Here is a 24,952-nt window from a genome sequence, read left to right on the forward strand (position 1 = left end):
TTAGGAAGGGGACTTCCGCTTCAACCTTAAAACGATGGTGGGGGGAGGAGCCAAGCGCGTGACCAAGATGGCCGCGTGAAGGCTTAGCTCCGGAGCCTCCGTCGAGCCTATCCTGAATCAATCCTGACGCCCGAAGCCTACAATCGGTAAGGGGAAAAGACGCTGATCCCCCTGGTGAAATTTGGGACTGAATCGAGCATTCCTACCCATCGTAACGCCGTCGTGAGTTTGGAGGCCTACACCCCATCTCATCCGGGGACCACGTTGCTTCGTGCACCCGGACTCTAGTTGAACAACAGCGGATAGTCCAACCGGAAGTTGCGGCCCACAACCGAAACCGAAACTCATTCGCTGAAGATGCGATGAATTTGGATCGACGTCTGGCGAAGATAATTGAAAGCTGCCCTCCGAGCTGGGCTTGAGAGTCGGTGGTGGAGATACGGTGGTGCCCTGGGGTACTAAAGTGGTTCACTTGGCGAGGTGTGAATATTATAATGGCGTCGAAGCCGGAAGCAGAGAAACCTGCATCAAGATCAGGGCGAGGGCTGAAAAATGTACAGACCCACAAGATAGACCGATATGTTCAGCCCAAGGGGTCGCCCTCGGAGCAGAGGAAGACCCTGCCGCACGGAGGGGACTCACTAAGCGAACCGGTCGAGCCGACAATGACAGAACTCTTGGCGGCGATAAACAACATCCAGGCCGCCATGGTCGGTAAAATGGACATACTTGACGCCAAATTGGATTCTGTGAAGTTGGAAGTCAACCTACTGAGGACTGACCACGCCAAAACTAGCGAAAAGGTCAAAGCCCTGGACATTAAAACTTCCAGCTTGGTGAATGATGTGGCGGAGTTGCAAAGGGAAGTATGGCATCTGCAGGCGGCGCGGGAAGATACCCGCCGAAAGCTGGATGACTACGAAGGGCGCAATCGGCGAAATAACATACGCATCATTTGTCTACCAGAGAAAGCAGAAGGCCAAACACCCGATCTTTTTGTGGAAGATATTGTGCTCAACCATCTGAAGCCAAAAGGCCTCAGCAAGTTTTTCACAATCGAACAGGCACACAGGGTGCCAGGAGGTCGGCCAAAACCAGGAGCACCGCCCTGCCCGATGATCGCCAGGGTGCTGAACTTTCGAGACAGGGATGCGATTCTGCAATCGTCCCGCTCCACGGGCCCACTGCATTATGAAAACACTACGCTTTTCTTCTTTCCAGACTTTGCGCAGGCCGTGCAGAAAATGAGACAGAGTTTTCTTCCGGTAAAGAGGAAACTAAGAGACAAGGGACTGAGGTACTCAATGCTCTTTCCGGCGAAACTGTGAGTGGAATTGGATGGCAAGGCCTGGTTCTTCGATAAACCGGAGGTGGCAGCGGACTGGGCGGAAAGTATTGCGTCGGAACATCCCGAAGAGCACCAGCACGCAGCGGAGGAAGATGGACAGGGATGAGGAAGGTGTCGCCGTTAATTGTGTTTTATTTATGGACTTGGGTAGTGGACTAATGTAGCACTCAGGGGGACTCAGCAGATGTGTATACTTCGGGAATAATAATGAGGAGGGGGAGGGAGGGGCTGGGCATCGGGTTCCTCCCTGTTACTACCTTTAGTTCCTTAGATTAGTGGGGGGGCGACAGGCACACTGCGAGTTGGGGTGGGGCTCAGGCCTGATGCAGGGGTGCAGGGTGGTGGGGTGGGGTTGGGGGTTATTGTTTTTGGTTTTCGTTAAATTTTTCTGACTCCATTGAATAGTTGTGCATGTTCACGTCGGATGATTACGGTCATGGGAATTGGGTAAATGTCGCAAGAACAAAGGATTGGGGATGAGGATACCGAGCTGGAATGTCAATGGACTGGGTGGCAGGATCAAGCGGGGGATGGTGAATCAGTTCATATGAAGACACTCCCCAGATGTGGTGTTGTTGCAAGAAACACACCTGATTGGCAAAAGATGTATGGCACTGCATAAGGGAGGATATAAATTGGTGGCACACGCAGGGTTTACCACAGGTTCAAGGGGTGTCGATATTGTTCAAAAACTCCTTCTCCTTTGAAATTCGATCGACATGGGTGGACCAGAGGGGCAGATATGTGGGTGTATCCGGTCAGTTGGAGGGTAGGACAGTTACATTCTTGTCGACATATGTACCGCCTGGCCTGCAATCTGATACCTTCCGAGACCTGGGCGCTGTCTTACTCACGCTCCCCCTGGGCCCCCTCGTAGTAGGGGGGGACTTCAATGCAGTGTTAGATGTAGAGCTTGATAGACACCCAGGGAGGGCTCTCCGTCAGTCCCAGAGGTGACTCCCTGAATTTCTAGAAACATTGGGTGTGGTAGATAGCTAGAGGACACGACACCCTACACAGAAACAATTCACTCACGTCTCCGCCGCGCATAGTAGCATGTCAAGGTTAGATTATATTCTTATACTAGCCTCGGAAGCAGTGAACATCAGGGAAACCGGGTGCATGAGCAGAGGTATATCTGATCATTCCCGTGTGGTTGTGGCTAGACTACAGTGGTCCGTCGGCGGGTAAAGTTGCCCCCATTAACGCGTGGTATCTCAAGGACCCGTGTGTGAAAAAGGAGACTATACGCTTCTCAGATCAATATTTTAGTGAAAACGTTGGCAGTGTAAGCTCTGCAGGGATTATTTGGGAGGCCTACAAAACTGTTATTAGAGGTGAGGTTCTGTTCCAGGTAGCGAGAAATAAAAGGAAACATCAGGCAGATATTGTTAGACTGGAGACAGAGGTGATGTCCTTAGAGAAAGAAATATCGTAGTCGCCGAATCAGAACGGTCTACACCGCTTGAAACTCCGTCAGGATGAGTATAAGAGTATGGCACGAGAGAAGGCAGTTGCCCAATACAATGATATACAGAGCAGGATCTATGAACATGGTGATAAAGCGGGGAAATTGATAGCCTGGCTCGAGAGGGGGGAGAGAGCCTCCAGATTGGTGCCTGAGTTGTCTATTAGTGAAGCGTGCAGTGTTACTGATCCGCAGGAGGTGGCGGAGGAGTTTGCTACATATTACAAAGAGGTGTACACCTCGGCGGCCTCTTACACCGAGGACGAAAATAGTGCTATGATTAAGGATATTGCTATGCCGACTTTGTCTGATGAAGACAGAAAGTATTTAGATTCCCCTTTCACTGACGACGAAGAGGCACGAAGTCCGGAAAAGCTACCGGCCCTAACGGGATACCGATTGAGCTGTAAAACCTACATGCCCAGAGACTCGTGTCCTACGTGCGCTCGATGTTTCTGGAGAGCAGGAAAAAGGGTGAACTCCCCTATGACCAACGGGTTGCTAACATAGTCGTCATTCATAAGCCTGGTAAACCCTAGACACTCTGCTCCTCATACAGGCCCATCTCCCTCCTTAATGCGGAGCCTAAAGTCCTCGCTAAATTGCTGGTTAAGGTGGTCTCCACCTTGATACATCCGGACCAGTCTAGATTTATGCCGCGCGGTAACTCTGCGCTCAACCTGCGTCGACTGCATGGGATCCTCGGTCGTTCGCCGACCTTGCAGGAGCCCGCTGCTCTGGTGTCACTTGATGCCACCATGGCGTTTGACCGAGTCGAGTGGTCTTATTTGTTCGCGGCGCTGGCAAAGTTGGGTTTCGGGTAGGAATTCGTGGGGTGGGTGAGACTCCTTTATGCCAAGCCCTTGGCAAGAGTAACAGTCAACAAAAAAAAAAAAAAAAACGATGGTGGTGGCAAGAGTTCTTCAATGGAATAGCAGGTGAAGGCACCATCTATTTCAAGGCATGGCAAGTTTACATCCATATACTTTACCAAATCTCCTTTACAAAAATGCAAAAGGTTCAACTGCTATACCAAGTCAAGGTACATCTTCAATAGTAGTCCCTATTTGGTCATGGACAGTAGACAGTTATTCAGATTCTTTGATCAGGTTCCAGCACAAAATATTCTGGATACATGTTTTACGACCAGAAGTGCACAAGCTATGTGGCTCAGATGCTGCTAACTGTAAATTGTCCTCCACACTACATATGTTTTTAGGCCAATCAGAAAGAGCAAAACAGAGTTTCAGTATGTCTTTTGTGAGCTAGACCACTTTGTCAGATTACTTGTGATGCACCCTCCACGCAGTGTGTATGTTAGAAAGGGAAGGGAGGGTGGTTTGTATGTGCTGTGATCATCTCAGTCGTCACAATAGACTTGAAGCAACATCCTGCTCTAGGCTGCTTTCTTTGATGTCATGTTATGTCATCAAAATACTTTGTCTGTTATTTTTCAACCATAAAAGTACATAGACCAATACAATAAATGTACAAAAACACATAAAAGCTAGGCCTAACAACGCAGCCCTAAAAATATACTTTTAGATTGTCTTACGATAAAACTTTTAGATTGCACTTTCAAGGCATCCCATAAAATGTATAAAGAAGTATTTTATAATGAATTAAAATTGATAAAATGAAATAACAGCTAAAATGAATCACTTAACACTGTATAAGCATTGGGACACTAAAAGAAAGGTAGATAAGCCGATCCTGTTAGCTACTCCAAGGCCCTGCACCCGATAGACCAACTCTGATGAAGATACTTGGATATGGCACAGACAATTATCTGAGCGATGAAGCCACATAGCGACCTCAAATTGATGGCAACCAAATTGCCTTCATAATGGTATGATCCATGCCTTCCTTGGGCGGGTGGAACCAGGACAAAATAAAATAAAATGCACCAATGATTCCTCTGACTCCTCAAAGATCGGGCATTCAGGGCTTACATGGGTTAGACTATTCCATTTTACTAATAAAGACATTATGGTAATGTTCCATAACGGAACATAAGGAAAAGTGACTTTGCGACCAATGGGTCGATAAGTCCCCAAAAGAGCTTGAATAAAAATTCAAGTTTCAAATCTAGAAAACTGGAAGTAAACATTCCCCCAAGCACATTTTGTAATTCATTAAGATGAATGTGGTCCCAAAATGCATTCTTGAGTGTGATCTTGAATAAGTAAACTGGGGATGCCGAGGAGGACTAGTATTCCCCTAGCCCAATATGTGCGAACATCTTTTGGACACAGAAGTACCACTTGATTTTGCCATAACTGTCCAAGGACGCTACATCCTCTAGGGCTCCACATTAGTCATCCAGGCCCACAGAGTACCTAAACCTTCTCCAATAGAGTGACAGCCTCAATTGGGCCTAATGTATCATTGAATTAAGACCCATGTACTGTCTTAATGGAATTAATGGGATATTTTTCGGGAGGTTTGTTAAAGATCTCAAAAACGTGTTCTCCGTCATTCCAAGTTTGGTCAAATTTGAAATGGAAGCTCCGCCCACTGTCTACCCATATTTTTCATTGGCTTGTGTCATTTTCCTTTGTAAATGCTGGCTTCTCATTTGTCAAAATGCTTGTTAGTCCCTCCTTAGTTCCGACGTGTCTTCTTTTGTAAGCTCCCATGAGGACTGGCCCTTTTACATCTGTTGTCAAGCGGAATGTCTTATTTAGTCTGTAAGCACTATTTTCTTTAATGAGTTTCTACTATTACAGGCACGGCTAGCTTTCCTGCAACATTCAGCTCGCCATGCTTGTTTTCACTATCCAAGCAGTCCGGGATAATGGCGGCCGCTGCTTTGAAAGGAAATAGGTTTCGCATTTACAAGAGTTTGAGCTATTGGCATTGTAATGACAATGCCTGGTATTTATGTGTTCATTATCTAAACAGATAAATAAAAGACATTGTCATTTACAATACCAATAGTTCAAACTCTCACAAATTTGAGACCTATTGCATTTCAAATTCTTGTCTTTGAGGCCCTCAAGTATCCATTTTATATGCTGTGACTTCCAGTTTTGGGCTAGATGCTTTCTGTGGTTTTTTTTTTAAATGTATCTCTTTAATTAGAACTTTATTACTATCAGCATTTTTATGTCTTCATTGAGAGTGTACTGTAACCTTATGTGATCAACAGAAAAAGAGCTTTAAAAAGTACCACTCCTACATGTTGATTCCCTAACTATAGCTTTTCACTAGGTAGAATATGTCTGCAGCTCTTGAAAGACTCGCTGTGTTCCATTTGATGAGATTTATGGAAAGCTTGTGCTCAATATAGTAGGCACCAATGTATTATGGTGACAAGCTGATGAAACCATTGTCAGATGATCTAGGTCAGGCCTGTTATTATGAACTGATTTATTGTGAGATCATATGTTAAAGCCAAAAGGCATTTAAGGATAGAGTATTATCACACTTTGTTAAAGCCTGTAGACAAGCATTCTGTTAAATGGAATCCAAGACACCAGTATTAGGTAGAGGGTTTAGTGTTAGTTGCCCTCTCTAATAAACACTAGGAGTAGACATACCTTGCTAGGCCCTTTTAGGAGGGTTTGCATATAAGTTTGCTGAATGCATTTATTTTTTATACATATTTGTAACTGCATCATTGTATGTCTGATAGCTACCTTGTGGGAAGGTTTATATGCACTACAGTAGGCCTCAGTAGGTTAATGTTCAAGTACATAGGCCTGATTAATTTATTGGGAACATTTCTGACAGAGGCTAGTGGTCTGATTTGTTTATTATGAAAAGTTGCAATAAAGGCAATAGGCGTGACTTATTTATTATAAAAACATATATGTTAAAGCACATAGGCTGTTCAGGGTGGATTGTTATAATTCTGTACACACATATTCTGTTACATGTAATCTCGAAGAATATCACAGGAGACAAGGGTTTTATAGTGCTGGTTATTCATACTGACAAACCCTTAGACCCAAGACCTGCACTGCGAGAATCATTGTTTGTACATATTAGTAATTTAATGCATGCACGCCTGGTGGTTGCCACGGGGCAAAGCTTATGCTTAATGCAGTAGGACAGTGTTGGTTATGGTGTCCCGCCTATGATAAAGGCTACAGACCTGAATGGTTACTGGGAAAAAGCTATGTCAGATACCTTATGCCTGTTAGGTTTATTACAAGAAGTATGTTAAAGGCAGTAAGGAGACTTATCAGTCAGTCAAACAAGCTTTATTCGACATAGTCATAAAAGCACTACATATAAAAATTTATATAAAAATGGAATTAAAATTTATACAAAATTTAAAACAGATAATTCATTGTAATAAAAATAACCAATTTTAAGATACATCAAGTATTCATTGATAAAATGCATTTTCAAAAGCCAACCCCTTTACATTTTTTACTTCTAATAATCCAGGCCCATCCTAGATATTTTGCCACAGCTATATATATTACAGGGCTTGGGTTTGTGCAAATGATTCTAGTAGCCACAGTTCCACTCTGAGTACCTAATAGTTTAGCCATAGGTCGCAGCCAAACTCTGCGCGGGGCAGAGTAGGCTGGGCACACAATTAGTAAGTTGCCAACTGTTTCTTTCATATCTGGGCAAAATGGACAGGAGCTACTTCCACCGTTTGACCATCTGGATGTAAAAGATCTGATAGGTAAACTACCAATTCTCAATTGAAAATAAAGTTTTCTATCCAATGGCTGTTATGTCGTCCCAGAATGTCTCGAAACGAGTTTCATCCTTGAACTCCATAAACACCCCTGTTAATGAAAGTGGGGGGACGGTCCTGAAGTGTTTTGAAGATATCATCTCCCAATACAAGCCCTTAAGGACCTTTTTTGATGGAAATACAGCATTGGTTGGGTCATCCCATGTTTCCGCCAGTCCCAGCTCTCTGAGAACCGCTCTAATTCCAGAGAGCCATTTTATCTGGTGAAAGACATCACATTTAATAATGTCCAGGAGTCCCACGGCAAATATTTTCAGCTCAGGCGTTACTCATATTCGACGCCAGTACAATACAGGACAGAGATTTGCAATGATCTCAATTGGTTTTATGCCTAGGTCCTGTAGAACCGGGCCCATGGGGGTACTGTGAGGGAGCATAGCAAGATTTCGTAGGAACCTGTTTTCGGAGGCTGTTAGCTTACTTAGGTTTCCCTGTCCCCACATCTCAACCCCATAAAGTGCTGCACTCACGGCCTTTGCATTATAAACTTTAAGTGCAGGTGCCATCGGTTTTGTCAGGGATTTTGCATGTTCGCGGGTCAGTGCCCCTGCGATTTGCCTGTGCTTGAGGGTAGCCAGGTCAATCTGTTCATTCCATCGTAGGTCATGTTGAATGGTAACACCTAGATATGAGAATGATTTTACTTGCTCTAGTGGTAGGTTATTCATCAAGACCTTTCCTTTGAATGACTTGTGTTGATTAAAAGACATAAATTTGGATTTTGAGACATTAATTTCCAGGCCATGGTCAGTACAATATGTTTCAAAAATCCTGAGCGCTTTTTGCAGACCACTTGGGGTCTTAGAAATAATAAGACAGTCGTCGGCAAACATTAGGATTGGTATCTTAGCGCCTGCTAGGATCGGTGCATCAACGTTTGCCTCCAACAGGGTCTTTGCTACATTGTTTATGTAGAGAGAGAAGAGGGTAGGCGCTAACACGCAGCCTTGGCGCACTCCTCTCTCTACCGGGAACTGATTAGTAACATATCCTGGGGAACCCCATCTTATCTGGGCGTAATTATGCTTGTGTAATTTGATAATCATAGAAAGAAGGGTGGGGGGCATGCCCATGTCATTTAAGACAAACCAGAGATTGGACCGTGGTACAAGGTCGAAAGCTGCCCTCAAGTCTATGAAGGCAGCATACAGACTTCCTCCCCCAATTTGAACCACCTTCCAATAGAGCATTGCAAAATGTAAGACTTGGTCGAGTGTGCTTATGGAGGTTCTAAATCCTGCTTGGAGGTGGGTCAAGATGTCCATCTCCCGCTCCCATTCTTTGACCTTATTTAATACCAGTCTGCCATAGATCTTCTGGATGGTATCAATTAGACTGATCGGGCGATAATTGCCTGGAAGCGATTTATCGCCCTTTTTAAACACGGGGATTATTTCCGCCCCGTTCCAGGATTCAGGTATTGGGGATCCACTGGCTACCATGTTAGCCAGTAGTAGTATGTACTTCCCCCAGGGTTCTCTATTATTGAGGAAGATGTCAGCTGGGACACCATCTATACCTGGCGCCCTTCCAGGAGTGATAGAATCTAGTGCGTGTTGGATGTCCATGATAGTAAATGCATCTTCCGTGCAGGGGGTAAATATGATCCCTTCTCTCTGTTCTACCGGTAATTCCGGTCCTTTGGCATATTGGGGCCTAAAATGAGTTACCCAATCATCCTGGGCTACCCAATTTTGGGGTTTTTCGGGGCTTCCTTCACAGCCCCATTTCAAAATGTCCCAGAATTGTTTACAATTTTTATGGGAACTTGCCTCTTGAGCTCCTTCCATCTTTTTTCATCCCAGGCGCGCTTGGATTTATGAATAATAGTTTTATACGCGCTCCTGGCAGTGCGAACACAAGTGCTGGACCCTTTTTTAATGGCTTTGCCTAGTTCCAGCCGCGCTTTTCTACATTCTTTATTATACCATCTTGGAGATTTGTCGGTCCTATTTTTGTTTGGATTATTTGGCTTAACAAATAAACCTTTTATTTGCAAAAAGAGGGTTTCGTGGTAAGGAGACTTATAAACAGATCGGACTACTCAAAGTTCATGACTTGCAATGATTGTCTCAGAATAGAGAAACATTTTGTGAAAAGAGCTGTGGAATAAAATTCAAGGTTATCTAGTGGCAAATGCACTTTAAATATTTAAAAGTGTACGTATACGAGAGCCCTGTACAAAAATGGGTATTAACAGCTTCAAACAGTTGTTTATGAAACAAAAAGTGTTAATGTAAATATTTACTTTATCCTTTCATAAAAAAATGAACCATAGGATGAAGCAGGCTTGTTAACAAACAAATAAAAACGTACCTCTCTGCGCTGTTACAGAACTGAATGGCAACAACTTTGTCCTATTGGAAGAGTGAAAGAAACAGTCATATTTGTGACTTTGCAACATTTTAATGACACAATCCATTCCTCAGTTACAATTTCAGCATTTGAAAAAATGAGTTACTTGCCAGTAATTAGAGTTCTTGGGCATTCTCTCTGAATCCATTAACAGTAAAAATACTTGCCTATATGTGCCAGCTAACAGGAAAGATGTTAATCAAACACATTTTATTTCATATCATTAAATTGTTACAGCCAGTAAATATAGTTAACTATATGAGTCATGCAGTAAACCTATAAGAATTCCCATGTTTAGTCCAACAATTCATTAAAGTTATGCAGCAACGAGCACTAAAATTCTGTGCAGTACTTTTGGTACATAGGGAGGCAGGAAGGATGTTTCTGGAGTAAGAATATACCTATGATCGAGAGTGGGGATTACAGGTTATTCAATGTTCTTTCTTCATAATGGTATTCTCTCCGATAGCAATAACGAGTAGACTAATAGTATATTAAACAAGAAAGTGAGAACCAAATGTTCAGAGTTTAATAAATAGGCTAGGACTGTGCAAGAAAATCAGAGTTAAGCTAGACCCACAATAATGCCACTACTAGGACAAATACAGTAGTATTGTGGTTCTTAATCTTTTGACTTCTGTGGACCTCACTTAATCATTACTGGAATTCAGGAACCCCTACTGAGTCAGTACTGGAAGCTATGGACCCTCGCCTAAGCAATTCCCATGATTTCAGCTACAAAGCAATACCCAAATGTTCAAATATTTTATTTGATTCTCCAAGATCTTTTTTTTTTTTTAAATCACAATTTTTATTTTAATGGAAAGGTTGAAGCTTCTCTAAATTCAATTACGGCAATCCATTCTCCATACAGGACCATACTATATTCTGTTTAATACACTTGCACAGCCACACAAATCAGTCTAAGGATACCAATGTTTGGCCCACCGATTTCAAAATCCTTAACATTTTCAGAAGGTTTTAAAATTTTAAATTTTACATTTGCTTCTTCATTTAGTGACACTTCATTAATCTGTTATAAACTCCCCCCCCCTACCCTTTCAACCCCCCTTTCAACCCCCCTGTACCCCTCCCCGTCAATATCCCCAACGCCCCCCCTTGCCTTGTCTGGATAACTCGAGGTCTATGCATCTTATCATTTATGCTGGGTCTCCTTGTGTCCTTCCCCTAATACCCGGGGCAGTCACCTCTGTGGAAGGCGTCGGCTCTGAGCTTTCTTGTGTGGATTGTTAGGTCTATCCCGCTATCTCCCCACGCAAATAGCACTTCGGGTAGTTTGTTATCTCTCCTGGTGTTACGCATATGTACTTCCTCTGCCAGTGTCCACTCCCTCAAATCTATCCTCCATTGCGCCACTAGTGGCCCCTGTTGAGTTAACCAATGGATCGCGATACACCTCTTGGCTATAACGAGGCCCAAAACCAGGAACCATCTACTCGTCTTGCATTTCGGATCTCGCGGAATCAAGCCCAAGAGACAGGCACACGGGTCCAGGGCAATTGTCCATCCTGTTATCCTGGTCAGGTCGTCTAGGACCGCCATCCAGTATGTCTGGATCATTGGGCACGTCCACACCATATGTGGGAAATCTGCCTGAGCACTACAACATCTGGGGCAATGTGGGTCCCTGGAACTATCGATGGCCTGAAGCCGTCTGGGTGAGAGGTAGGTCATATGTATTATATCATACTGAATTTGTTTCAAGCGATTGCATACAGATACCTTGCGCTTACTTTTGTGTATCTTTTCCCATTCTCGTGGTGTGATCTCCTGCGGACACACCCGCTGCTGTTTGTCCTCTATTTTTAAAGAGCCATTCTTCTTATGTTATCTCAAAGCCCTGTAGAGGTGAGTAACAAACCTCCACCCCCCCAGCCATGGTGATCATAGTGACCAGGGTGTGGGTGTGCCCTGGGGCCTCTGGAAACGAGGGCCATAAGTGCCATTTTAGCATACTGCAGAAACTGCCCCGATCCCAGCTCAAAGTTGATCACCGCCTCTTGATAAGTAATGAATTTATTGTCCCGGTGGAGGTCAGACAGCAACAGGCAGCCCCCATCCTTCCATTTATCTGTGGACATAATCTGGTCTATTTGAGCAAAGGGTGGCATTAGCCAGAAGTCCGCTTCCGGGGCAAACGGGTGGTCCCGAATTAGTCATCTCGTACCACCCGGTTCCATATTGAGTCGCACCAATGGAGGACTACGTTCCCGTTGCCCCCCCCCCCCCCCCCCGCACGCCCGAGAAGCGCTCCTAACTGTTGGTCCCCATATGTGCCTTCTAGCAGTGACCTCTCCCAGGAGGGATCCGTGTCCAGCCAGGCTATAGCATGTTGCAGTTGCTATGCAAAGTAATAAAGTTCAAAATCTGGGTCCTCCAGACCCCCTTTGCCCCACCTACGCTTCATGATCTGTAGGCTAACCCGGCATCTTTTCCCATTTCACAATATTAGGACAAGGAGTGCATCCAGCTCGTTCAATACTCTGTGCGGAAGTTCAAAAAAGGAACCTTGGGGGGCGTGGCCAAGATGGCGGTGTAGGCAGCCGCAGGTTCCGTGTGCTCCCCGTGTCCACCTTCCCCGTGGACCGATAAACGCACGTTTCTCCCCCCACAAAGCTGAACCGGGGCGGGAGAGTTGGGAGACACAGCGGGACTGCCGGGGTGGCTGCTGACTGCGCGGAACACAGAGGAGGAGCAGGGTGCGCTGAGCCGCAGCCTCCCGCGAAATGGTGCTCATTTGCTTACCCGGACGGAGGGGATGTGAGACTCCGTGAGCCGAAGCGTGTGAGCACTGCCAGCCCCGCGGCCTGGGAGAGGTGCGCGCCGTGAAAATTGAGGCCGGGGTCGGGAGGCCTCCGACTGGCGGCTGGATCGAGGGCCTTTGGTCCAGGGCAAGGAGAGCAACATCGGCCCTAAGGGGCGGAGGGCACACCGGTTGTCCAGCAGCACCAAGATGTGGCAGCGCACAAGAGGGTATGCGGAAACCGAGGCAGGAGAGCGCGGTCAGCCCGGCGGCCCGTGAGAGGTGCGTGGGTGGTGCCACAAAAATTGAGGTCGGGTCGTGGGGCCCACAACGGACGGCAGGGCCAGGTGCCTCCAGACACAACCAGGAAGAGCACCACCCGATCTGAAGGGTCACCAGCACACTGACCGGCACTGCAGAGCCCGAGAGGTGAGGAGTGGGGGGCTGCTTAGAGTGGGGAGGCGGCCCCCTGTACAGTGACCGGCGCCGGCTAAGGCAGACCGTGGCCAGAGACACTGTGAAGGTCCAGCAAGTGCCCTGGGGGTGATGTTCTTGTGTGGCACTAACAAGGAGGTGCTGGCCATGGGGAGCGGCCTGGGGGTGCAGAGTGAGCACAGCCGATTCTTCAGTGTTCAGGGAGACAGCCATAACAGGCCGGGCCCGGGAATAGTTCAAGATAGGGGGTGACCCCGTTGGAGGAAGGGTCTGGATCGGGCGGTGGCTGGGGACGAGCGGCTGGCTGTCGGCGACGCCCACGTGCCTGCACACCAAGACAAAAAGGAAGAGGCACCTCTTGGACGTGAACACAGGAGGTGGCGGTCCTACGGGGGCAAGCTCAGTGGACGCCCCAGACTTTCAGCTGCATGATGAGTGCTGGGAGATGAGCATAGGGGACGCCGGGGGTGGCTGTGAGTAGAGCCCAGCGCTGACGCACCTACGTGGAGTGGAAGAAGCCACTCTTCAACGGAGAAGTGAGGCCCCAGGGGCCAACGCTAGAGGCTGGAGGAGGCCACTGAGGCGACCGCGTGGACGGGAGAGACGGAGGCGAAGGCAGCGGGAGCAACATGGCCGGAAGAGGAAGAAAGGAGGCCGCACCCTCTCAGAGATGCTTAACAAAGGGCAGCCAAAGGAGAACAAGCATTTACAATGCAATGGTTTTGCCTTTGTTAAAGTTAGAGCTATTGGCATTGCTCTTGACATTATTTTTATTTATGTGTTTTTTTTAAAACATAAATAAATGGCATTGTCATTTACAATGCAACTAGCTTTATCTCTCGCAAATGACACACACAAACACCCACAGAGAGCCCCCCCCACACACACACACACACAGAGCCCCCCCACACACACAGAGCCCCCCACACACACACCCACACAGAGCCCCCCACACACACAGCCACACAAAGCCCCCCCCCACACACACCCACACAGAGCTCTCCACACACACCCACACAGAGCCCCCCCACACACTGCGACCCCCCCCCACACACTGCAAGCCCTACACACTGCGACCCCCATTTCAATAGATGTGTGATGCTTACCTGGTACTAAATTGGTCCCTGCATGGCTGAAAGGTTGAAATGGTGTAGGAGGCAAGGGGACAAATATGAGCATGGAGAGAAAGGAGTATTAGTTTGAGATTAGTACTGACTAGGTGAAAATAAAATCAGGAAGGACACAGGGTGGTCTTTCCAAATTAGATGGTCTATTTCAGGTAGAAAATGTCAGTAGGTTCTTTGTGTTCTTGAGGGGGGATAGGTCCAACCGGCACCATAATCGGACGTTTATTGTTTATACCCATTCACAACAGGCAACTAGGCAGGATGGCCGTCTCAGAGCCCAATCTGCAGTGAAGCAACAAGGTCCCTAAACCTCCGTAAAAGCATGTCTAACACTGAGGGGCCCTCCTCAACACACACAGGGCTTGATAGAGCTTAATTAGTTCCATACTGACAATTATTGCCAGACCAAAAATGTGTTTAAAACAGTAACATACACACTTGATATCTAGGAGAGCTCACCGTGTAGCACTGCAGACCCCAATTTTACCCCCATTTTTGCCTGCACACCCTAAAAACGACCACATACAACATGTATACACTTTACGCGTTTAATAGCAGTTGACTAGGAAGTTCAGAAAGCTTTTTACAAGCGAGTAGTCCGCCTGCTCACGTTTTTTCTGGGTTTTCCGCTGCTCGAGTTCGCATTTTTAACATGGAAAGCAAAAGGAAAAACACAAACAGACTCGATGGGCTACTCAACATATCTAATAATATACAACCGGATAAAGTTCAAAAATGGGTTTTGGCAACTTCCAACTGAGCGTTGAAGGGACTGACTGAGAAATGTGTGTCTCCGAGGCAGGGTGACAGTGTAAACAAGCATTACAATGCAATGGTCTCGGCAATATTAAAGGTAGAGCTATTGGCATTGCTCATGACATTTTTTTGGGGGTGTTTTTTTTTAAAAATCATAAATAAATGGCATTGTCATTTACATTGCCAATAGCGTAATCGTTAAATAAATGGCCTTGTCATTTACAATGCCCAATAGCTTAATCGCTTGCAAATGCATGACCTATTGCATTTTACACCCACACAGAGCCACACACGCAAAGCCACCCACACACACAGAGTCACCCACACAATCTGCACTCTGAATCTGCACTCTGCACTCTGAATCTGCACTCTGAATCTGCACTCTGAATCTGCCTCTGCAGTCTGAATCTGCCTCTGCAGTCTGAATCTGCCTCTGCAGTCTGAATCTGCCTCTGCAGTCTGAATCTTCTTCGTTACTAAAGTCAACAACGTATAGATGAGTTTAGAAAATACTGGTTATATTTAAACAAACACATCCCAATAAGTGCGCACGTCGCAGTTTATGAAATTAGAATTTCAATATTCAGTCAAATAAATGCACCAACCTCCATAAGGTGCTATGTGGAGCCATGTTTTCTGGTCTCTAGTAAACAAAGGCATCGTGTTGTGGTCCAACCCTCGGCTTATGTCGATTATTTTCTAATTTACCTATTTTTTTATAATGTTACACTCCCGACCTCCATACGGTGCTGTATTAAAAGCCATGTTTTTGGGTTCAGACGAGACGCTCCGGCTCTGGTGTGAAATTATAATTATAAATATTCAGTAATGTCAATTTTCGGTAAAATATAAGCACACCAATCTCGTACTGACGTAAATAATTAATTTACTCTCTTAATTTCTATGCAGGTAAGTACTTAATCAATAATAACTCAAATCGGATGAAAAAAGACAGAGTCCGTGGTGTTAGAGTTCTAAGGGGTTTTATTCCTTAAAAAGGAATGGTCATGGCCAAGATATCATGTTCTGACCACCACACAGGGTGTCAGAAGGGATAGAGCGCTACATTTTATTAACAGTACATAGCTTATATACTTATTTCATTCCATAAGTAACAGTGCAAGAGGCGTAACAGCTGAGAGAAGACAAGATAACAATATACACGTGGTACATGTGCGTAATCAAGGGGCGTGAACTAGAGGTGTGTTCTGGAAACGTCACTGATAGGTGTCACAAAGGGGTGGCACTAACAGAAAATGTGGCAATGTCAGCAGAAATCGGAAGCTTGGATGCGTGCGCAGCTGGATGACGTGTAATTGGAGGGGTGCAGGGGACTTGACATTTACACTGACGGAAAGAGACAGAAGTCTGGCATGTCAGATCAACTTGTACTTCTATCATATCTGATATCTGATGTTTAGGAACTAAGCTATCTGGGCAGAAAGGTCTCTAGAGCAGAAGCTATTCTATACTTGCTGTGAGTGCGTGTATAAGCGCCTGAGTGTCTGTATGAGAGGCGTGGGGGCATGGGGCCTTCCATGGACGCATGGCAACAGAAGCTATGAATTACTTGCATAGAGACAGGTCGGCCCTTTAGCCCTGCAGCTGAGGAAGGATGTTTACTGAAGCTAGCAGGCTGGAATGTATTTTCGGGGAGGGAAACAGATAACTTGAAGGTTATAGTCAATCTTGGCAGGCAGCGGCTGAGCTGAGCACGGAGGGCCGCGCTAGAAGTAAGTCAGAGTTCACGGGTACGGGGGCTGCCTGGGCAGAGATTTCTCGGAGTCAGAAGCCAGAAAAGAGGCTCGGTGGCAGAGATTCAGGGCCTACTTCAGCCAGGGCTGAAAAACGTAGGAGTACACTACAAAAAGACGTTGGCATAGCATACTTAGGAACGGACCATTCAACCCATTCATGGTGGGTCTGAAAGAGGACATGTTAACGTTGGACGCAAATGTATTTGCGTCTTCATAGCTGACACAGGAGGGAAGTTACATGCACTTTAACTCGTACATGGAGTCGGTGGGGTACTCGCTAGGGAACACAACTTGACCATAAAATTTATATTACCTCATTCCCTCCTTGTTCCCTACGGACCCTTCATGATATATCGATCCTCATAAATCGATCGGTTTGTTCTTGTAACATTATATGTTCATCTTTCTTTCTTTGACTGTTTGAAAGACAACTGGAATGTTCAATGCACGATGTGGCACATAGTCCACAAATCACTGGCCCACACTGTAGGCACAGGCAGCAGCTGAATACTATAACAAGGCCAATGCCTAGGAATGATAAGATCTTCCATCCCCAAGCTGTTAACGTAGTCCAGAACCAACCGGACCAAGTCCAGGTGCCTGGATTCTGAGGTATCTGATTTGCAATTTTATGCAGACGGGTAATAGCTTGATAGACAGATGGTGCGTTTTGTGGGATGAAAACACAGCAACTTGACCCGATGACCTTACAGGCTCCACCTCTATCTGCCAAGATGACGTCAATTACGAGACGATTTTGAAGGACAACGACCCGTATAGCAGATTGCTCCTCTGTTAAGTTACCTAAGGCGGAGGCAGTTTCATGTACTACTGCTTAAAGTGTTCTGGTTAATCTGCGTATTAATTTACTGTTTTGGACAGGTCCTAGAAAGAAAAAGAATCCTTTATTGAAATCAGTGTACTGTTCCCATGCCGTTTCTGTGTAGTCGACAAGTGGAATATCTCTTTTGGGTCTATTCTGCACTAGATTCGTATTTCTATGGTAATCTGGGGGAGCTAGAAAAACAGGTGGCAGAAGGAATGCAATATAACAGGTACCATCCCAATCTGGAGGCAAACGTATGTATGCGGTATGACCACAAACAAAATAAGAGTGACTGGTAGCTTTAAAGGACGATTTACCATGGTCACTGAACTCGACCACAGTAGTGCATTTACTATGACCTACGTGTACTGAACCTTTCTTGCTAACACATAGTTCACCTGTGACTGGTAATACTAACATATGGGGCAAAACTGGAGCGGCTTCGGATTCAACAGTAAGGATCATAAGGCTAATTGTGTAATTACCTAATCCATATACTTCATTTTCTAGATCAGTTCCTATTCGAGTGGGAAGTCCCTCTTTATCAGGATAACAGACGTTGAGCAGGACTAAGTTCAAGTTTCCCCAAACCCAGCCCCCATCGAAAACAGCAATATCAGGATCTAAGGAATTAATTATTTTAAACCATGCCCCACAGGAGCCATTGTGAGTGAACGGGTACGGAAAGAGGGGCAGAGCTCCCTTGTAATTCTGGTAGGGAGGGAGTCGGCCACATATCCAGCAGTCTGTAGCATTATTTGTCTGATGGGAGTGGTGTAACATACTAATGAATGTATTGTTGCGCAGCGCAAGTCTGTAAGAGAGTTCATGTGCAGGAAGTTCACTAAAAGTGTGTTCAGCAGAGACATTGTAAGCAGATTGTTCACGCCTGAAAATAGGCCAATATATAGGTAGCAGAATGCTGGCAATAATAATTAGAATACTTAGAAAAAACATTATTAACAACGTCACTATACAGTGACTACGCAGTGATTTGCAGTATGTACGTTTCTTTGCTTCTCTCTCTCTCTCTCTATCTCGATCTAGGGGATACATGTCAGAAACTATTTAACCGATTCACCTAGGGGAGGACTTAAACAATTAAACTGTCTGACTTGCTAGATCGGAGTTTCATTCGATATAGTTCTTGGGGAGTCTTTTCTCGTTCGGTAACGGTAAAGTCTTTTTCCTCAACACAGTCTTTGGTGGGGGTGGACGAGTCAGAGTCCTGTTTTAGTCCGTTTTTTAGTTCATTGCAAAGTTTGATGTGACTCGTATGGACCCACCCCTTTCTCCCCTCTATCTTCACGGCGGTCCTGGTTGTAAGGAGGACGGTCTTCGGAGACTTCCAACGGGGCTCCAGCGGACTTTTCTGGTCGAAATTCCGGACGAGTACCAGGTCCCCAGGACGGACCTCATGCGCCTTTACATCGGTGTTGTCAGGGAAGGCTGCGGCAACCTCTGAACGACATGATTGGAGTGCAGACATCAAGGAGGCAAGGTACTCTGTCAACATATTGCAATCAACATCAGTTATTTTCTTCGGAATGGGCGTCCCCCACATATTCAGTGGTCTGCCAAAGACCACTTCGTACGGGGATAGCCCTGATCTTGAATGGGCGACCATTCTCATGTAGAATAGTGCCACGGGCAGGGCGACTATCCAGTCGACCCCTTTTTCCTGACAGATCTTGGCAAGGCGTATTTTTAGTGTCTGATTATGCCTTTCTACAAGGCCTGCTGCTTCGGGATGTCGGACACAGTGGAACCTCCACTGATATCCTAGCAAAAGGGAAACCTGTTTCATCAACTCGGACGAGAACGGCTGTCCGTTATCTGAATACACGACACGGGGCAAACCGTACCGTGGGAAGAATTCACGAACCAACTGTCTGGCAGTGGTCGGAGCAGTGTAGTCTGGGACTGGGTATGCTTCGGTCCAGCGGGACAGAGCACAAACAATTACAAGAACATATTTAAAACCTCGACAACTGTTCATCTGGATATAATCCATCTGGAGGACTTCAAAAGGGTGATCGGGAGGATGAAATCCTCCTTGCTCTACAGGGACGCTTTTACCTGGATTGAACTGACAACAGATCATGCAAGTACTCACTTTCTGTTTTGCTGCTGCTCGTAAGTGTTTGTTGTACCAGAGATTCTGTAAACTGTCTAACATCGCCTTCTCTCCTAGATGTGCCGGGCTATGTGCTGTATTTATCATGACTTGAACCATTGAGTCAGGGAGAAACCATATAGATTTTCCCTTCGTCACCCAACCTTGATCTGTCTGAATCCCTCCTAGTTCAGTCCATTTCTTTATTTCATCTGGAGTAGCATGTGTCTGAATGTCAATTACGTCTAGGGCGGGATCTCTAACTGTCATACACTTTGTCGGTACTATTGTCTTTGTCACATCAGTAATCTGAGTGTGAGTCAGTGCTGTATGTTTCGCTGTCTGGTCTGCCAGGTCGTTACCCTGGGAAACAGAATCTGTAACTTTAGTGTGTGCCTTACATTTCATGACTGATATGCCCGAGGGCAAATGTATTGCTTCTAACAGTGCTTGAATGAGGGGACCATGCTGAATCTTGGCCCCATGAGAGGTCAGGAAACCTCGTTCTTGCCAGAGGACTCCGAAGTCGTGTACAACTCCGAAGGCATAACGGGAATCAGTGTATATGTTAACATTTCTGTTCTTGGCTAGAATACAAGCTCGGGTCAGAGCGATGAGCTCTGCTGCTTGAGCAGACAGTGTGTCAATACGATGTGTTTCTTTAACTTCAGTTTCAGTGGTCACGGCATACGCGGCCACTAATTCTCCTGTACTTGTTCTCATGCATGAACCGTCCACATAAAGTGTCAGGTCTGGATTTGTCAATGGAACATCTGTTAAGTCTCGTCTAGGCTTTGTTACTGCATTAATGATTTCTATACAATCATGTGGGGTTGGATCTGTCATAACTGTTGGTAATAGTGTTGCGGGGTTCAGGATACTGCAGCGTCTGATTTCTATGTGTGGCTGGAATAGTGTTAATTCATAACCTGTCAGTCGTGCTATAGTCAAGTGTTGAGTCTGGGTTCTGTTTAACAAAACCTCTACAGAATGTGGTACTTGAACTGTTAACTGATGACCTAAAACAATTGAATCACTTTGTCTTATTGCTAACGCTGTTGCTGCTACTGACTTTAAGCACGCAGGGAGTGCTTGGGCTACTGAATCCAATGTACTAGAAAAATAAGCACAAGGCTTATGTGAACCTGCTTGATCTTGAGTGAGGACAGACAACGCTGTACCGTCACGTTCTGTAACAAAAAGTGTAAACGGTTTGCTGTAACATGGTGTCGCTAAAACTGGTGCTTGACATAAGGCTTTCTTTAAGTCTTCAAAAGCTTGTGTGTGTTCTTGAGTCCAAGGGAGGGCAGTCGAAGTCGCTGCCTCCTGCGTCGTTAACTGGATGAGTGGCTTGGCTAGAAATGCATACTGGGGAATCCATTGTCTGCAGTACGAGGTGAGGCCTATGAAGGCCCGCACTTCCTTTTGTGTCTGGGGTTGTGGCATATTTACAATTAGCTGAATGCGATCGGGAGTGAGCTGTCTCCCCACTTTGGACAGCAAGTGACCCAAGTACACAACTTGCTGAACACAGAATTGTAGCTTCGAAGGAGACACCTTGTGTCCCTTGTCGGCCAGAAAGTGTAGAACTGTCAGTGATGCTTTTTCACATTCGGGCTCACTTCGTGCGGTGATCAGCAGATCATCGACGTATTGCAGTAAAGCGGTGTTAACTGGCATTTGAATACAATCTAGTTGTCTTTTCAGTGCTTGACTATAGATGCTGGGGCTTTCTGTGAATCCTTGAGGTGCGCGCGAAAATTTGAAACTGCGTCCATTTAAACTGAATCCGAAGAGATATTGGCTCTCTGGATCAATAGGCACGCTGAAGAAGGCGTTCTTGAGATCAATTACAGTAAAGAACGTTGCTTCTGAATCAATAGCAGTCAATAGAGAGGAGATATCGGGGACCACAGGATACTGTGGAATAATGCATTTATTCAATTCTCGAAGATCAATCACCAGCCGATATACTGGCGGTGCATTGGGATCGGTACGTTTAAGAATCGGAATGATGGGTGAATTACAGATATTGGAGTCGGTCTCGACGACCACTCCTTGAGCAATGAGCTCTTCAATGATTTTCAGTAAAGCCACTACAGCATCGGGTGGTAACTTATATTGTCTGATTCTGGGTAATACAACACCTGCCTTGAGTGTAACACGGTATGGTGTAATGTGCATACATCCTACATCAGTTGGGCCTTTTGCCCACAAGTAATCAGGTACATTTTTCAATCTGACATCAAACTCACGCAGAACATAATGACCCTTGAAATCCCGCAGAAAGAGTCTAACTCCCTCCGGGGAACAGCAGATTATAGCTCCTAGAGCCTTCAATGTTTTAATTCCTAACAGATTTTCTGGACATGATTTCGTGAGTAACAGGTCTGTAACGCGTGATAATGGACCCACAGCCAGGGGGACTGGTTCGGATACTTCATTTACAATAGGCTGTCCTGAAAAACCCAGGGAAACATTCTGTGAGCCTGAGAGGGGTGCCCCTGGAACTTCATCATGACTTATTGTAGTGCGACTTGCCCCTGTGTCAATTAAAAACTTTCTGTCTTTTCCCAATACTTGACTGTGTACATAAGGACCTTCTTGATCTACAGGAATCTCAATAAGAGGCAAGCCACCTTCCCTCTCAAGGCTGTTTCATGTATATCGGGAATATTCGGGGTAAGCAGACTGGGCATACTGGTACATCTGCTGTGAAACTTGCTGAGTTGCGGCAATGGGCTGTGGCTGTGGTACTGCTACGGTCTGTGCTGGAGTAGAGGAAGCATGCATAGGCTGTGTATTCTGTGTAGACTGATGCTGGTTATGGTCTTGTCTAGGCGGATGCGGTCTTTCTTTAGTTTTACCTGTCGCTATGTTATGTTTCAGAACTGGGCATTCATGTACGTAGTGACCTGGCTGCTTGCAATAATTGCATGTCCCTTTAACGGGAGCTGCAGTGTGACTTGTCTGGGTCGTACCCTTTCTGTGTCCGTCGGATGGGACTGTCTGAGCTACTAACATTTTCATCTTTGTGTCTTTCATGCGTTTTTGTTCCTGATCTTGTTCTTCTCTAATTCTGTTCTGATGATATTGTAACATTTGTAACATCTGGGATGGCGTATTTGCTTGCCATGTACTCTCGACCTTGTACACTCTATTTTTAACTAACGGTAGGGAATTCTCGACTAATTTTGATACAAAAAGATGTGGGTACGACTCGCTACTTGGCTGGAGGCCACTATTAATAATAAAACATTTCTCGAATCTTGAATAGAAGTCACTAGTATCTTCATCATGTTTCTGTTTACAGGACGAGATTGCATCCCAATCCTCCTTTCTAGTTGTCAATAATCTGGGCAGGACCTGTACTATCAAACCTGGTAATGCTTTAGTTTTGTCCCCAAGGCCTAACCCTGGGACCCGTTTTTTCTCTTCCTCTTCTATTTCTGCCCAGGCAATCTTTGTGTCTCCCACCTCCCATTCCTTTTCCTTCAGTTTCTCGAATATACCCGTAGGCAATAATACTTTCAACATTTTCATGATATCATCATATGTGTAGTCCCCCATTAATAACATGTCTTTAAGCTCTCTATGGAAACCTGCAGGGTCTTTATCATGGCATGGTACTAGTTTCTTCATTTCTAACAGTTCTAATTTAGTCAGAGGCGTGTGTACATACACGCGTTTCAAAATTTTATCCTCACCCATAACAGGGTGCACTTCTCGTAAGGGGTTCTGACTTTCAATACCACCCCCGCATTGCATATGGTACATTTTCCTTTCTGGAGGTGGGGCGGGAACATATTCAGAGCTTACAAAGGTATCATATCTGTGTCGTTGTTCTAGAATTATTTGAATTAATTTAGTGCTTAGACCTCTCCATCTATCCATCAGTAGTGCTTCTAGTGTTTCGTGTAAGGGACCTGGATCGGAATAATGTTTTCTGTATTTAATGAGAAGGTGCTGAATCATGTATACACCTGCTAATTTCTGTTCGTCGGGGAGAGGTTCAGAAATGTCTGCGCTACTGTGTCATCATTATATATGTCTGCATTTTCGGCCCATGATTCAGCTGATCGGGCGAGTTCTTGTTCATTCATAGAATTGAGTACATGGTACCCAACTCGATCTCGAAGCCTTTTATCAGTTTCCTGGAACTGATGCTCAGCAGAATTCGGATTTGTTAAGGCAGAGAAGAAAACTCTCCTGCTCTCCGGACGGATACCCTTCCTAAGGTAAGTTCCCTTACCTACATATGCTATTGTTCCTACATTTCTTTCGGGTTCTTCCTGTTCTTCTTCCTCCTCGGAGGAAGCCTTTTCTTTCTCTTTCTGGTGTACTGCTATCACTGCTTTCCTAATTTTCTTGTACATAGAGTCTATGCAATTTTGTCTATCATGTCTTCCATCAGCTATATTTTGACCCCACTTGTTCAATGCGTCTAATTCACTCTGATCTGTTCCGGGCCTGTCTCGTTCTCTTATTAGACAATTTATGAAAAATCGTAGTATCAGTGCTTGCATGCCAACTTTCTGTTTCTCCATGGCATCCTTAATACTGTCAGAGTCCTTTCCTGTCTGAACGAACTCATATATTCTGTCTAGACGATCCTTCATTCCTGCATAGCATAACAAGCTATCAGTAGCGGATCTTAACCGTAATGATGCCAATATCATTAAATCGTCTTTTCCGGGTACTGGATCATATCTGCAAACTGACATGTTTTCTTTTAATGTGTCAAGGCGGGATGAATTAGAGGAGTGGGGAGACCTGTACGTGAGAGGACTCTGCATATCTCTGAGATTGAATCTGTGTGTTGGTGGCGGGGTCTGAGGACCCGCGGTCGCACCTCCTGAAGCGGACGCTTGTACATTACCTCCCTGTGGAGTCTGTATCTGGGCTTGAACTTGTCGCTTAGGTGGATCAGGTAAACGTGGTTTCGGCATGTCTGTTTTGAGTACGGGAAGTGGCGGGGCTGGCGGAACGGGAGAAGTCTGTTGCGGTACCAGCGGAACGTGACCTGGGGGTGGAGTGCCACCCCCGTCCCTGTCAATAGGCAGGGCACGAACAGGCAGATTGGTGTAAGCTGGTGCTACATCGTCTAAGTATGAATTTAGGAATATGTCTTTAGTAGTTTTGTGCATTACTTTAGTTGGAACTAATGGTGACGGCAAATTTTTCGGTATTTCTGAAATGGCGTCAGGGGTACCTTCGGCCAAAAGATACATGTTGTTCACTTGGCTATTTCGGATGCGATCTATTTGTTCTGATTTTACT

At 45.5% G+C, this 24,952-nt stretch overlaps 1 protein-coding gene across 2 annotated transcripts in view; it reads right to left on the minus strand.

The window, feature by feature from the left end:
* The window catches only part of BRWD3 (bromodomain and WD repeat domain containing 3), a 1,253,402-nt gene that overhangs the window by 996,315 nt on the left and 232,135 nt on the right, over positions 1-24,952 (minus strand). For both annotated transcript variants that reach the window (XM_086918755.1, XM_086918756.1), the window contains one exon: positions 9,853-9,893. In XM_086918755.1, coding sequence (XP_086774881.1) covers positions 9,853-9,893 — 41 coding nt within the window. The remainder of the gene's footprint in view (positions 1-9,852; positions 9,894-24,952) is intronic.

Source organism: Lissotriton vulgaris, chromosome 4_1 (genome assembly GCF_964263255.1).
Source record: "Lissotriton vulgaris chromosome 4_1, aLisVul1.2, whole genome shotgun sequence".
Classification (NCBI taxonomy): domain Eukaryota; kingdom Metazoa; phylum Chordata; class Amphibia; order Caudata; family Salamandridae; genus Lissotriton; species Lissotriton vulgaris.